The 16,396-nt window shown below is 47.1% G+C and overlaps 1 protein-coding gene across 1 annotated transcript in view; it reads left to right on the top strand.

Moving 5' to 3' along the window:
* The first annotated feature begins 12,836 nt into the window (after nucleotides 1-12,836).
* LOC144153788 (histone acetyltransferase KAT8-like) overlaps nucleotides 12,837-16,396 on the top strand; it is a 41,064-nt gene continuing 37,504 nt past the window's right edge. Inside the window, exon 1 of the mRNA XM_077685520.1 lies at nucleotides 12,837-13,174. Coding sequence (XP_077541646.1) covers nucleotides 12,895-13,174 — 280 coding nt within the window. The 5' untranslated portion in view covers nucleotides 12,837-12,894. The remainder of the gene's footprint in view (nucleotides 13,175-16,396) is intronic.

The raw sequence follows: 16,396 nt of genomic DNA, 5'->3' as shown, positions 1-16,396 counted from the left end.
TGGTCTCAGAGCACACGTACGAGCGGTTGAACCAAATGACGATAGATGAAGAAGGAGAAAACAGCCTGGGCAGCGACCACAGGCGTATAATCCTGAAATTTGACAGTGGAGGGGCTAGGCAGGAAACACCGGAGGTTGGGCTCCCGAAATTGAGCGAAAAGCAGATAGCAGACATCGTCAATAGCATCGAAAGAGAATTAGAGGCCCAGTCCACGAAGGTGTGGGAATATGACGAGGTTGTGAGTTGTATACAGAAGGAAATATACAAGGTAAGGAAACAAAACCGCTGGAGGGGTAAAGGGAAACCACGAAGCTGGTGGGACAAGGAAATTAAACTGGCTACTGAAGAGCGACCACGGGCTTCTAGATTGCACAGAAAGGCAAAACAAATGGGATATCAGGGTGAAGAGGTGCAGTTACGGTGGAGCCGGTACCGAGAAAAGAAATTTGAGGTGAAAAAACTAGTACAAGCAAAGGTTAAAACTGCGAGTGAGAAATGGGTATCAGGTATACGTAAGAAGGATAAGAGCGCCCCCCCCCCCAAATTCTGGAATCATTTAAAAGCATTGGGAACGACGACTAAAGAGGTGCAGACTCAAATACAGGACGGAGACGGTAACGTTCTCCTGGGGAACAGCGCATTAAAATACCTACATGGAGTCATAGCAAATACTTTCGGCCAAACACGCAAGATATCGGCTACCCGGACACATGTGGCCAATAGAAGAGCGACAGATAAAAAAATTAATATCGAATTTTTGGACTGGAAAAAGGCAGAACACAGTATTCCCAAAAGTACGGCAACAGGACCGGATGGAATCCCAATAGAGATTATCAACCATTTGGGGCCAGCAGGAAAGGCGCACTTGCATCGAGCGCGCTATAAAATCCGATAGGATTCCCACGCAATGGCGCGAAAGCAGAGTGAGGTTGATCTATAAAGGCAAGGGAGAGAAGGACAAGGCGAGCTCTTACAGGCCGATTACAGTCACGTCAGTGCTCTGTAGATTAGCTATACAAGCCATCAAAGCCGAGTTATTAAAGTGGGTGAAAAGTAACGGTATTTTAGGGGAACTGCAAAATGGATTTAGGCCGGGTCGACGCTTAGAAGACAATATTTTCGTAATAACCCAGACCATCGAAATTTCGGCAGCACAGGGCAGACCAACATAAAGGGACATAAACATGGACATAAAGGGAGCCTATGACAACGTAGATAGGGGATTGCTGTGGCATATACTGGAAGAAGAAGGGATTGGTCAGAATTTGTAGGGCTGCTAAGGGCAATATATGAGGATAACAAGGCGCATATTACATGGGAAGGGCGTACAGGCACAGAGCCCGTGTACATTCGAAGAGGTTTAAAACAGGGGTGCCCCCTTTCGCCATTGCTGTTCACACTTTACATTAGAGGAATGGAAAGACGATTGGAGGAGAGTGGATTAGGCTTTGACTTGTCGTACCGAAGCAATGGAGAGTTGGTGGAGCAACGGATTCCGGGATTGCTGTACGCGGACGATATAGTGCTGCTGGCAGATAATGCGGAAGACCTTCAAAAAGAAAATTACCCCACCTTCCCGCGAGGGGATGGAGATGCGACGCATCTTGGGGGTTCACTTGGTGTTTCCGTTGGGTTGATTCTCTAATTGCGTGAAACGTGTGAGGAACGCGTATGATGTATTCTTTATTTCTTTGGCCGGTGCTGGAACGACCGCGGCTATGACGCAACGTGGCGCGGCTATGACGCAACGCAATCCAACACAATCCACTTTAATCCAATCCAATCCAAATCCAAGCCAACCCAACCCAATCGAATTCAATCCAATGCCCCTCGCGAGAGAATGTTCGCTATCGGAAAGGAGAGGGTGTGAGCGGCGGAGAGCGCAGCTCGCGCGGCGAGGAGAATGGGGGAGGGGTGTGGACGGACAACAACAACGCCGTATGGAGGGACAAGGCGAGTGAATGAGATGCAGTCGCATCTAAAACTGGCCGACATTTGTGGTGATGAAGCAACGCACCTAGGCCTACATTTTAACCCACAGAAATCTGGAGTCATGGGGTTCAACGAGGAAGCTCATATAGCCCCAATAAGAATTCAATAGGAAGCCATACCATTAGTAAATAAGTACAAATACTTGGGGATCTGGCTTAATGAAGGAAAAGGCTACCTGAATGCCCATGAAGAACACCTCAAACTGAAAGGAAGACGAAATGCAGCAGTAATGAAACATAGAGCACTTTGGGGATACAATAAGTACGAGGTAGTGCGAGGCATCTGGAAAGGGGTAATGGTGCCGGCGCTCACGTTCTCTAATGCCGTATTATGCTTAAAGTCCGATATCCTGTCGGGACTGGAGGTTAACCAAAAGGCAGTCGGCAGATTAGCACTCGGAGCTCACAGTAAGACTACAAATGAGGCGCGGTACAGGCGATATGGGTTGGGCTTCATTTGAGGCGAGGGAAGCGCAAAGTAAAATACGTTTTGAGGAGCGGCTTAGACACTGAGATGAGAAGAACTGGGCAGCCAGAGTGCACAGGTACGTGCACCTTAAAAGTGTGGATACCCAATGGCGGTAGAGGACGCGAAAGCTGGCGACTAAATATACCTTGACCGCGGCAGATAAACAAGGGGGGGGGGGGGGGGGGGGGGCAGTTAAAAAGCAAGTGAAGGAAACAGAGACGCTCATGTGGAAAGAGAGGATGGAAAAGAAGGGATCGCTGGGAATCTATAAAGCAAGCAAAAAAGAGATCCGGAAAGAGAACTTTTATGACAACAATAAAGGTAGCATGCGTTGCTCTTTGAGGCGCGGGCTGGCTGCTTGAGAACTCGAACCCTCGAACTTACATGAGAAAATATTCGTCACAGGATGAGACATGTGTTGGAGACATGCTTGGTCCAGGCGAGGCGAGAGAAGTGCCCGGGTAATGAGTGCGCAGGCTGCGGCGTGGGCCGCCTCATTCCCTGCCACGCCGGAGTGGCCGGGGGTCCAGACAATGGAGAGGTCAAATGGTCAATGTCTTCAGAGAGGCGTTGAAGGAGGTGAATGATTGCTGGCGGGGCGAGGCCGGCTTGGTAGAGGCGGCAGGCTTGCTGCGAGTCGGTGATGATGGTCAGGTAGGGTTGGTGGCCGTGGGTCAGGGCAGCGTCGGCGGTGGCGAGGGACTCGGCGGTGAGCGTGGGGTTGTGGCGGTAGGAGGCCGCGGTGGGGACGTGAGGGATGTGGATGCGTTGACAAATCGAGAGGGGAATACATTGGGGCGCGTGTGGGGTGGCAGGGGCCGTGCGTCCGATGAGCTATAAGCTTTTTATAGAAGTACCTTTTTATATAGAAATACCCGTCGACCGGCCGGTGTGAGGGAGAGTCGGTACAGGTGGGAAGTGCGTTGGGCTTCCAAGATTTTGGGGTGTTGTGGAGGCCAAGCTGGAGGAGGCGTATGTTGGAGGTGTAGGTAGGGAGGCCCAAGGCTGCTTTAGGTCTTGCAGATAGATCAGAGCGTCCAACTTGTTGGCTTCCTGTATCTTGAGGTTGACAAAAGGTCAGCTGTATGTGAGGCGACTGGTGAGGAGGGCTTGGACGAGTTTGCAGGTGTCGGATTCTTTCAGGTTGTAGGTGGAGCAGCGGATGCTCCGAATGAGGTGCGTGAGTTGGGTGATCGTCTTGTGGAGCTGTGGGAGAAGAATGGCGCGCAGCCGTCGTAGTGAAAAGGAACGCCGAGTACCCGAAGGGTGGTGACTTGGGATATCGGAGTGCCGTGGATGGTCACTTTGTGGGTCCGGGGTGGGTTGTGGGGGGTGGCCGCGGGGGCGGCGGAGCAAAAATTCATTAGATGCGACGCTGAGAGGGGAGAGAGAACGTGTTTATTAATATGAAAATATTTACAGGGCGAAGTTTTGCCTCTCGGTAGAGGGCACAGGTCTCGCCGGGGGAAGAAGGAGTGAGAGGGAATTGTTAATTAAGTATGATAACAGGCTATGTACAGACTATGTATAAAAGGCTATGTACAGACTATATACATACGCTCTCACGTTACCTACAGCCTATTTACACACACACGCACTCACACATACACAGCCGCGCGCACAAGAGGGCTAACAGGGAGTGGATGGCCGGTGGGATCTGGTTTTTACAGTTCATGGGCGGGTGTTGAGGCCTGACTCGTCGAGGTACGAGAGGAGCAGCCTGAAGGCCTCCCGGTGCAGCATGAAGGGCCCCCTAGGACGCAGGATGTCCTCTGCGGTGCTTGATGGTAGCCCCAGCCGCCGGTAACCAGACACCAGTTTGTTCCGGGCACCAGCGTACGCAGGGCAGGAGCAGAGGATGTGATCCAGTGTCTCGGGGTCGGGGCAGTGGGCACAGGTGGGTGTGGCCTTGCGGCCCTGCCTGTGGAGGCGTGCTGCTGTGTTGTAGCAGCCGGTGCGGAGCCGGAGGAGGAGGGACCTCTCAGTCTGGGTTATCCCTCTGGTGGGAAGGAGCCGCGGGGCCTCGCCGGTGGCCACTCGTTTGCAGGGGTGGCGGGCGGCCACCTCACGCCTGATGACGTCCCTGGCAACATCGTAGCGCACCAGGGACGCGGAAACTGGGGCCGTTGGGGAGTGGTGGGCTGCTTTGGCTAAATCGTCTGCAGCCTTGTTCCCCGGTATACCGACGTGGGCAGGAAGCCACTGCAGTCGGAGCATCTCTTGCCGGCGGCCCTGTCCTGCGTCCGTTGTCGTCCGTGTCCGCACAGCTGCGTCTCTCCTCCGCTCACCCCCTCTCCTCTCTCCGATAGCGAACACTCTCGCCCAACATCTGCGGGCGCGTGGCGCAGGGCACTCTCACTCCGCCGGTGGGCGGCGCTGCGCGCTGTGCGCATGTGCAGTACTCTCTCTCTCCGCTGTCTCCTCTCCTTCGGGTGCGCTGCGCATATAAGCGGAGTGCCGCGCTCCAGCCGGACGCCCGCATCCCCTCGCGTGGAACCCAACGATGTGATTGAAACGCAATTCACGTTCGCGTTTCACGCAATTTCGACTAATCGACCCAACGGAAACACCCAACGGAACCCCCTTCGGCGTCGCATCACACCAGGATTCCCGCGAGGGGAGGTGGGCGTAATTTTTTAATTCTCGAATTTATCAGGGGGTATTGCGGGATTTCTTTACATCAATGCGGACCATGGCACTGACCCCGTTGTAGGTGCTCAGCGAACGATGGAGTCTTTGCAAGCAACAGCAAAAAGCGCTGAGTTCACAGTAAATTATTCTACACAGACAAAGGTCTTTAACTGGTGGAATACTGATCGTAGCCGAGATTATCGCCGTAGAAAAGCAGCTCTGAGGTACCTCCTGCACAATCAGTGTTCGGTAAATTGGATAAACTATATAAGTACATGGCAGCAGTGTTCAAACGTACAGTTGCTAAAGCTTGGATCACATTATAAAACTCTATGACTTTCGAATTCTAAAAATTAAGCAGCGCTTTATAAGTTCATGGCAAGCAATAGGGAGGTTTCTTGCAAGCAGTTGTAGTCATCAGAGGTCTTGACTTCTGCTGAAGAGGCCCAGTTTCTTGAGCGCTCCGCTAGAGGACTTGCGGTTCGGTTTCCTTCTCGTTGCAGTAACTAATAAATCCTACAGAAATGGATGATATTGTGCCAGTATCATCTTTTGATCTGACGGAGGCCTTGTCCACCACACGATCTGCGGCGCCGGTGCTTGGCGGGGTGACTGTTGGTGCTACTAATTTTTTTGTTGAGAAACTCGAGCCGGTTCTATTGAATGTAATAAATTCATCCCTCAAGTTTTGTTGGATTCCACAAAACTGGGAAGTGTCCAAGATAATTTTGCTCCAAAAAAAGCCAGGTCAGGGTTTCGATTTAGACAATTTAAGGCTGATTGCTCTGACATCTTACATGACCAAATAATTGAGCGAATAGTTTTTAAACTGCTAGCTTCTTTCATGCAGGACAAACATACTTATTCCTGCTCAGATTGGTTTTAGGCGGGGATGTTCTATTTTAACGCTCTCGTGGAGTTGGAGGCGAGGATTCGCTTAGCACAAAACGAAAAAAATAGTGTCGGCATTAATGACCTTAGATGAAGCCAAGGCTTATGACAGTGTTGAACATAATATCTTGCTAAACGAACTAGCCCGCATAAACCTCCCTGCATACCTTTTTGCTTGGATTAGGGAGTCTTTGGCCGATGGCGAATTCAAGGATCGGTTTTATCGTCTTTTTAACATCCTTATGAGTGGCCTTCCTTATACTCCCAGACGTAACAGCCTACGTTTATGCGGATGATATAGCTTTCTTTGTGGCCGCAGTCGCCATTTATTTGTTGTATGAACGTTTTCGGGTGTATTTATCTCTCTTGGCAGCATTAATCTAACGCTAAATGTGTCGAAGAGTGCTCTACTCGTCTTCCCGGTTGCAGGGCCAGTTTCAATTTCTCTCGCTTACAAAAATCAAGTCATTCCGCAGGTGGATTCGCTGAAGTATCGTGGTATTACACACACTTTTGCTCTTGATTGGCATACACATATTAATGCATCAGTCACTAAAGCGGAGAGAGCATCTGGTCGCATGAAGATGGGAAACGAGCAGGAACGCGCCAGGACACACTTTTGCTGTTGTACCGATCCTACGTCCGGCCAGTCATGGAGTTTGGCTGCGTCTTGTTTTGCAATTGCCCTATTTACAAACTGCGACCGTTATACCTGTTGGAGATGTATGCGCATCCTTCTATTTTGCCTTGGCCTCCCCCGGTTTGTCTCGAACCGCGTTTTGTACTTACAGTAAAGCCCGCTTATATCGAACACGGATATATCGAATTATTGCCTATATCGAGCTTTTGTATAATTCTGGTAAAAATTACATGCATTTAAAACTTCTTATATCGAACGCGACTCTCCCGCGCGGGATTTTTCGCTCTGATAATGATGATGATTTCTATTGGTTTCCCCTTTGTATCGGGGTGATGACATGTCATCTTACCAAAAAGGACTAATATACCTATGTTATACACATTTGGTTCAATACTAGCGCTGCTTAGGGCAGGCACAAAAAGCTTATTAGGCACAAAATGCTTTTTTTTTCTGTTACAGGTGGTAACTGTCCTAGGCAATATTCCCCTCTCTGCTTTTCGTCCACCAGCATTCTAATCTTATTTTCATCCCCTCGACAGCCTTGAAGTTAACTTCCTCTGTGATACCCTTAAATCCTAGGGCTTCTGAAAGCCCAATATTCCCTTCATGTACATTTGGATGGATACCCTCACATTCTAACACGATGTGCCGCATAGTTTCTGTTTCTTTTCCGCAGACCCCGCATACCCCATCATTTTGTGAATACTTCCCCACAAAACTCTTAGTTCGCAGGCAACCTGCTCTAGCCTCAAAAAGCAAAGCACTGCCCTGGGAATTATCGTAGAAATTTTCCTTTCTGATGTTCATCTTCTCAGCCCTGTACATCTCTAACGACGTTTTAGCTTCCATTTTTTCCCTCCATTTATTCGTTTCAATCTGCCTTGCCTCTTTTTTGGTTACCTTGGCTGTTTTGGATTCCCCACTGTTCTTTCCGTATTTCATCGTTAGCCTTCTAGTCTTTCTTAACCACTGCGTGTCCACGCTTTTCAAGTATAGGTACCTAAAAACCTTAGCTGCCCACCTTCGTTGATCCATTGCCCTCAACCTCATCTCAAAGCATATTTTACTCTGAGCTTCTCTAACTTCAAACGACGCCCAGCCCATATCTCCCTGAACTGCTTCGTTAGTTGTTTTTCCATGCGCGCCTAAGGCCAAACGTCCTACCGTTCTCTGGTTTACTTCAAGGCCTGATAGAACGTCTGATTTTAAGCAGAGTACAGCATTCGCAAACGTGAGACCCGGGCCCATTACTCGTTTCCACATTCCTCTTACTACTTCATATTTGTTATACCCCCACAGAGCTCTATGCTTCATTATAGTTGCGTTTCGCTTTCCCTTAACCTTAAGTTGCTCCTCGTGAGTACTTAAGTAGTTATCCCCTTCGTTTATCCACACTCCCAAATGTGCACTCTAGGTAATTCGCCTTGCTGGATAGACACTACGTCGGTGGTAGCGTCATTGAAAACCATTATACCTGATTTTTCTGCACTGAAATTTGATCCGAGGTCAGTGGCTTCCTGGCCGCAAATATTTATTAGCCGCTGCATATCGGTTTGGTTATCAGCTAAAAGAACAATGTCGTCTGCGTATGACATTCCCGGAATATGCTGTTGTACCACTTCGCCTTGCAGCATATGGGTTAGGCTAAACCCTACTTGACTTTCTTCCAGTTTCTTTTCTAACCCTGCCATGTAAAGCATGAACAGTATTGGGCTCAAAGGGCATCCCTGTTTCAGTCCCCGATGGATGTTGACCTGCTGGGGGCATTTCTGTCCTTCCCAAGTAAGGTGCACTCTATTGTCTTTATAGATTGCTATAAGGAACTGTACTAACTCGTCATCTAATCCCTGGAGTTTCAGCATTTTCCACAGCCGTTCTCTGTTTACGTTGTCATATGCCCCTTTAATGTCCAAGAACGTAATCCACATGTGCTTTCGCAATTTCAATGCATTGCGTTATCACGAACAGATTGTCATCCAGTCGCCTGTCTTGTCTAAATCCATTCTGCAGTTCCCCAAGTATTTCATTTTCTTCCATCCATGCTTGAATTTCTGATTTTATCGCCTGCATTACGAATCTATACACCACTGACGTTACTGTGAGTGGTCTGTATGAATCAATACTGGCTTTGTCTCCTCTGCCTTTATATATTAAATTCATCCTACTTTCTAACCAGTCCTCTGGTATTTGTTTGGTTTCTATCACCTTATCTATTGCCCTCATAAACGATTCCTTACTTTTAGGTCCAAGTAGGTTTATCAGTTGCATTGGTATTCCGTCCGGGCCCACTGCTGTCTGGGGGGAAACCTTTTGCTCTGCTTTTTTCCAATCAAGGTTGCTCAAACTTATTTTCCTTTCCGCAGTCTTTTGTGGCGCTGATGTTATCGGTGCAGGTTTCCCTACCACTATTGTCCTAAACTTCTCACTAATCACTCGATGAATATGCGCCAACACGTGCTCTCCTTCTAAATGTTCCCCCTCCTCATCAATCAGGAATTTTTGATGGTTATCGTTTTTTGAGCTTAGTGATTTTACATGGTTCCAAAACTTCTTGGATGCGCTTTCGTCTTTCTTCCGTATTTCTGCCATCCATTGTTCGCTTTTCTGCTTGATCTTTGCTTGCACCATATCTCCTTAGGCATACGGCATACTTTCCCGCAATACATCGGCGCTCAGCGGTGGTGCGGGTGTCACTTGCGACTCCCGCGCGAGCTCGGGCGTGTCCAAACCGGCCGTGGCAGAGTGGAACAGCTCCCCGCATGCATGCCGTTGGAGCCGAAAGCGCCACATTGGGCTCTGTGGGCTGTGGTGTCACCGAACTTCAAGTCCGCGCCACTCGCTGCCCGCACTTGCTCGGTTCGCTGGGTTCGCCGTTATTCGCTTGTATCCATGCTTGTCTCCGGTCTGTCGAAGACGCCGAGGACTCCGTGCCGCTTCCGAGCACGAGCGTAGCCGCCACTGACGTGGCCCTTCTAAGGCGATACTGCACGTGCCATTGAGGGCAGCGGTCTCGTGCTTGTCGACAGTTTTAGATACCGTGCAGCAAGCAGACACCAGCAACGCGTTGTGCTCCAAGAAGCAGCTAGGCTACACTCACGCAGCCCTTCCGCCCCACTAAATTAACTTTTCTTTTCGAGAAAGTGTCGTATCAATAGTGAACTGCAGGGTGGTAAGAGCTCAGCGTTAGTTCGTAACTCCGTCGACAAGATTGCTCTCATATAAGTTTTTTTTTTGCTTCACTTTCTATATCGAATTTTTGCTATATCGAACTATTTTACAATGCTCGCGCTGTTCGATATAAGCGGGCTTTACTGTACACGCATTCCTGAACTGAGGGTCCGACTTCTCTTGCTGTAGTTTCAAACTTACCTCCGCATGGGAGCTGCCAAGCCGGTATTTATTTGTGCTCCTAGTTTATTTTTTACATCTCCGTGGCCGAAACGTATTTCCCCCCAAGTGCAATTCGTTCAAACATGCCTTGACTGTATTTCTGTTAAGCTATATGAAGTTATTCTAGTATCCACTATTGAGCGAGAAACTGAGTTTTTCTTTCAAAAACCCTTCCCTTCAGCTGCAAAACTTCTCCCATGCTCTCTATTAACCGATGAGTATTAATGAGTAATTAACCAAGTATCCTGCTTCTTCTATGATTTATACTGATGCATCTCAAAATGGCGAAAAGCTGGAATTGATATTTTTTTTTCACAATCTCATTCGCTACGAATCCCGTACACACCCATTTTAATGGCAGAATTTTTAGCAATAGCTCTCGCTCTATGTAAAATACCGCAGCATGTATCAAAAATCATATCATATTATCCGATTAGGTGCCAGCTATATCGGCATTAACTTCCTTTTCCGACTCTCCATTGTACCGCACATTATTGTTTTTTTTTTTTGTTGTTGTTGTTGTTCCAATTGGAACGTGAGGTACGTTTGGCTTGGGTCCCTGGCCATTCGGACATCAGGGACAACGAGCTAGCGGACCATTTAGCTAATCTCGCTGTCACAGCTCCCGTTCAATTTGGCATACCCAATCTAGCTGGTTCTTTTTGCATCTTCAAGATTAAGACGATATTTGTATTTCGGCGCTAATCGTTCAGATGCACTCATATATCCTTTTAAAAGTATCAAATTTAAATTTCGAGTGAATGTTTATTTTTGCGGTTCTCGGCAATGCGAAGTGACCTTCCCCGAGCTGCGCTGCAGGATTCCAAGGCTAAATTTCTATTTGTTTAGAACAGGGCTTTCACCTACGGAACTGTGTGCGGCATGTCAGTTCCCGGAAACAATCGAACTTTTTGTTCTCGCCTGTCGCCGCTTCTCGGCAGCTAGACAACTGCTTTTGAAGGACGTACAGTCGGTAAAACGCTTGTCTATAACAGCGATTTCAACTTCAACCAGCTACATCCGAAAACTGTCGAAACATACTCGTTCCAAACAAATCGGAGGCAAAAGCGAAGGGCTAAGACTTCAGAATTCCGCAGTAGTTTTATTCAAATCCCGCTCCGGCGGGGCAGGATAGGGCTGAGAGTACGAACGCTGTGTTATAGACAAGCCTTTTACCGGCTGTACCCTATTGAGCGTTTGGGCTTGACTCTATCTGTTCCACTTATATTATCTATTGAGGCATCAAATTTGGGGAATGCGAAAAATTACGCCCATCTTCCCGAAAGTGAACCCTGATGTGCTGCGACGCATCGGGGGGTTCAATTGGCGTTTCCATGGGGTTGATTCTTTAAATCGGGTGAAACATGTTGTGAACGCGTATGATGCATTCCATCACATGCGGGAGGGACCGTCGCTTCCATCACGTCTTCATCGGAAGAATCAAGTCAAGCACGGAGTCGTCAAGCAAAGTCACGCGGAGTCGAACGAGAGCGAGCGCTGACTGAACCGCCGCAGCGCGCTACCCGCTTTATATTCACAGCGCTTGAAGGAGAGAAGACAGCGGAGGAGAGTCGCGCATGCGCGCACTTGCGCGCCGGAGCAGACGCGAGCGGAGCGAAGCGCGCGCGCGCAGCTGTTGTTGTTTATGATAATGAGACGGAGTGAGAGTGTTGCGCCAGCTGTCGGAGAGAAGAACGGGGGAGAGTTTCACATGCGCAGGTGGTGTGCGGACGCCGACGGGACATACCCCAGAGCAAGATATGCGTCGCATCTAAAAGGATATAATTGTATTCAAGCTTTTCTTTCTGCTTCAGGTCACTTGAATTGCCGAATACTAATTAATGGGTTATTGAGTTTTAATCCTAACGAAGTTTCATTTTGCGGCCTCTTGTCTTTCAGGAAATACCATATTTTCGCGCGTATAACCCGACCCCCACTTTCAGCTAGCCCGCCAGAAAATAATAAAAAAAAAAATCCTGGCGTATCGCCCGTACGGAAAGGCTGCACCAAAGCTGCTGCTCAAGCCAAACATCACATACTATGTAGTCAGAAAGCGTACATTTACTAAGTAGAATACTCTGACTGCAAGGCGAAAGTCACAATTCACTCAGTCTCTCGCAAGAGCTATCACTTGAGCCGCAGTCCTCACTGTTGTACACAAGGTCATCTTCGGTTTCATTCATGTTGTTTGTGATGCACCATTTTTTAAGCCTTTTTGCACCATCTAACCTGGAATCGTCCTTTATGCCTCGGCAATCCACTTGCAGACTAATGCCATGGACGGCTTAGTCAGTGTTACTGCGTAGGAGCTTCGCGGCACAACGCGCATCGCCGTAAAGCTGCACTAAAGGAAAAACCGTAACCCTACTCCCGTGCTATACCCGTACCCCTACTTTGCCATTGAAATTTTCGCATTTTCAGTGCGGGTTATACGCGAGAAAATACGGTAAATTAGTAATTTGAGAGCATCATTATCATCATCATAATCATAATCGTACTTCCGGAGAGGGTAAGGTCAGGGACCTTAGGAGAGGGTAAGGTCCCGACCTTAGGAGAGGGTAAGGGAGACTGCAGCGCCCTCCGGCGATCGGTCGGTAGCCTCGATAGTCTAGAGCGTCCCTAGTCTATTGCCATAATGATGATGATGATGATGATGATGATGATGTGGCTATCCATTTTAATCCGATGGGGACAAGTTTCGCACCAAAGCCATCGCTTCAAACTATAGCCGCTTGGTGCCCGCAGCGCCCCCACTTGGTGTCATAAGGAACCTTTACACGTATTGCCGGGGTCGATACACTTACTCCTTCCATACATCTAACCGAACGCCTTGCCAACCTTGTTCCGGAGTCTGTGGGGGCTTCAAGCTCGGCTTCCGACCATGCGCTACAAGAACGAGCATCCGATGCGCAAGATGGCCGGGGACGTCAGCTCCGTTGTTCCTCCAGAGTTCACTCAAATTATCGCTCAAGCGAAAGAGTCCCCTCAAGAGAAAGACAAGCGTTTTCAGAATAACGAAAACACAAATTTGAATGCGAACAAGTCGTTTGGTGCTAACGAAAAAAATCGGAACCGGCCGCCCGGAAAGGAACCAACTATAATGGAAGGAGCGCTGGAAATAGGAGAACACTATATGGTTCGTCGTTGTGATGACACTTGGCGTAAGTATGGCGTCGCCCGTTATACGCACACCCACTTCCCCCTCCTGCGTTTGCATGAATGTAAATTAAATTGCGGAAAAGTGTCTGCAGCAGCCTGGAAAATAAGGAAAGGCCCGAAAGTTGCCGCGTAGGGTCCCTTCTCTGCTCCCCCTGCTGCAGTAGTGAGACTCGCAACAAACAAATGACGCGTGGGGCCCCTTTTGAGCCCCTACTCCCTCCAGTAGTGAAAGACGGTCTGCAGCATCCAAGTTAATAACAGAAAATTGGCAGTGCAACATGCGCAGGCGTTAGTCCTGTAGGCCGGGATATCGTGTCTATACTGCAGTTACCGACCTCTGCTGCATGTGCCGAAACCTTCGCACAATAAGAAAACTTTTTTTTTTGTGTGTGTCTGAAGGTTGGAATGTAGAGGAGCAAATTTATTTGAAGCAGAAGGTTACTTCCGGTTAGTCCTGCAGACGGAAATGCTTTGCATTAATATTTCTCTCTCTCTCTCGTTAGTGCTTTCAGCTGAACCAACAGTGGAACATGCATAGTCTCCACTGTGTTGTGTTACGGGGATTCGAAAATGTTTTTCAGAAATGTGCGCAATCCTGCCTTTTGATGTACAGTGCTCTCAGAATCATTTATGTAGATTGGCTGTCAATGGACTTGCTAGTCGAAGCAGTTGGCATCCCACTTAAACATTGCAAAATAAAAAAATACAACTAAGAACAGACCTTCTACTTCGTGTTTTAACTTCCATTTCAACCGGTATACGGACCCCATCTTCATGAATTGTGTTATTCTTTTATGGCAAAGCTGAACATTGTGCTACTAAAGAGATAAATTTTCATGCTCAAATGATCGTTTCTACTGTTTTTGTCATAGCATGTGTGGCTTTCTTTGTCTATTTTGAAGGGAGCCTCCTCTGCTGACACAGTAAAAATATCACTTAAATCACAAACGAAGCGAACGCTTATTTACAAGTAAAATAAAATCCATTTAGACAATCACCAGGAAAGCCTACGTGTTTTATCACAAAGTTGTGTTAACAGGGCCATGAAGACAACTTGAGAGCTTGCATTATTCAAAAGGTTGGGCAGTTCTGACAGTTGGACAGAACTACTGGTGGCCGTTGCTGCAGAATCCCGCCATTCACTGTACACATGATACTGACACACGACGCTAACCAACTGGCATAAGTGATACTGCCACTTACGCGACCCTGTTTGTCAAGTCATACCAGATGTTTCACAAAATGATTACTATGTGCCATAAGAAGATACAGCATAGAAAGGTTGGATCAGCAATAAACTAAACGACTGCTGACCAGTATTGCAGTAAGGCTGGCAGCAACCAACTGCATTTCGCCTTGCCTCCTGGCAGCCTTTCAGTTCCTGTTGTATTACAGCATTTAGAGGCTGTGTGGAGTCAGTATACTAACTCTCCATTCTGGGTACCTGCCTCTCGTACGTCATTGCTGATGTCATGAAATATGCTATGCAGCGAGAGAATTGAAATTTTGGCTCAAATTGTTAAATTCCTCAGCGGCAAGTGCTCAGGGTGCTATAAAACTTGAAATCTTAATAAATCAAAGCTGTATGTTGTCTTCATGTCTTTAAAGCAAAGGTATGTGTTGTATTCGTGGTCCTTTGAGGCAAATTTTTTGCACTGTGTTTGTTACAAGAAAGAAAAGTGTTGAAATTCTTTGTGTTCATCATATTCAGCTACTCATAACAGAGTTAATTATAACAAAATCTACTGTACATTCACATTTTAACGCTTATCTTATGTAGTAGTGCATAGTTTATGTATCCCAACACTGTACGTACGGCTTTCGAGCCAACAAGGCTTTCAAAAAGACCTATCTTGCCAAACACAGCTCTTCGAATTGGTAATTGACCTTCATTCCACTCTAAACGTGTCCCGTCTGGTTGATGCAAGTTTTATTGACTTCTCAAAAGCCTTCGATTGTGCGCCACATTAACGTCTTTTACTAAAAATTCAACACCTCCAACTTGACCGAAACACAACACGATGGATAGAAGAATTTTTAACCAATCGTTTCCATACAGTCAAATTAAACAATTGTATTTCTAACCAAACATGCGTTTCGTGTGGGGTCCGCCAGGGGTCATTGTTAGGTCCTCTTTTTTTCCTGATTTGCATCAATGACATACCGTGTAGCCTTAAGTCACCAATTCGCCTGTTTAGAGACAACTGTGTAGTATATAGAGAGATATCTAACCCAGCCGACACAATCATCTTGCAGTCTGATCTCATTAAGCTAGAGGAATGGTGTAGCCACTGGCAAATGGAAATTAATGTAGAAAAAACCAAACACATAATGTTTAGTTCTGTCCCCGAGGCTGTCCCTGCTAACTATAATATAATTGGTACTCCGATAGATTCAGTTCAGTCGTTAAAATATTTAGGTGTGTTTTTATGGTGAATTTAAGGTGTACGTACCACATAGAACACATAACTACTAAAGCCCTTAAAAAACTTGGCCTTCTCAAGAGGCGTCTACATTTTTAGCCACCAAAGAAACCAGGTTCTGTGTATATAATTGCCTTATCCGGCCCTCACTAGAATACGCTTCTGTCATATGGCATCCTCACGGCGTTAACTTTACTAACCTCTTGGAATCCATCCAGAACAAGGCAACCCGGGTCATCACGTCTTCATACTCTATCTACCAAAGCATATCCTCTTTACAGGATTCACTTAATTTGCCCTCACTTCCCACACACCGCAAGTTGGCTCAACTATCTTTTCTTCATTTGCTGTACCACAGTAGCACGCCGTTTTCCCAGCTTCATATCATTCCACCGCCTGAAATCTCCGCATGAATAGACCACACTTTCTAAGTGAGACCAATTTTCACTAAAGCAGAAAGATATAAAAACTCTCCTTTAGTTCTTGCTATCACAGAATGTAACTCGTTGCCTGCTCACATCGCAGAACTGTCCGATTCATCATCCATTCAACATGCACTCGAAACCTTTCTTGAAGTTCTTTGATGTCATACGAATCTTTCTTTTGTTTTTCTTTCTTTTTTTCTATTTTTTTGATGAAGTTGAGTGTAATGATTGCATTTTTTGTTTTTGTTTTTAAGTGTCTTTGTCGTGAACCCTTTTTCCATTCAGTGTAATGTATTGTTGTTGGCGTTGTTTCTGGATTGTAGTTTCAGTTTCTCGATGCTAAAGTCATGTACAGCATCCCTTCCTTCATTGTTAT

Source organism: Haemaphysalis longicornis, unplaced genomic scaffold, assembly GCF_048455015.1.
Source record: "Haemaphysalis longicornis isolate Haplotype H1 unplaced genomic scaffold, Haemaphysalis longicornis Haplotype H1 scaffold_1, whole genome shotgun sequence".
NCBI classification, from domain to species: domain Eukaryota; kingdom Metazoa; phylum Arthropoda; class Arachnida; order Ixodida; family Ixodidae; genus Haemaphysalis; species Haemaphysalis longicornis.
Note: the sequence above shows the minus strand (reverse complement) of the source record. Positions and strands in the feature narration are given on the sequence as shown.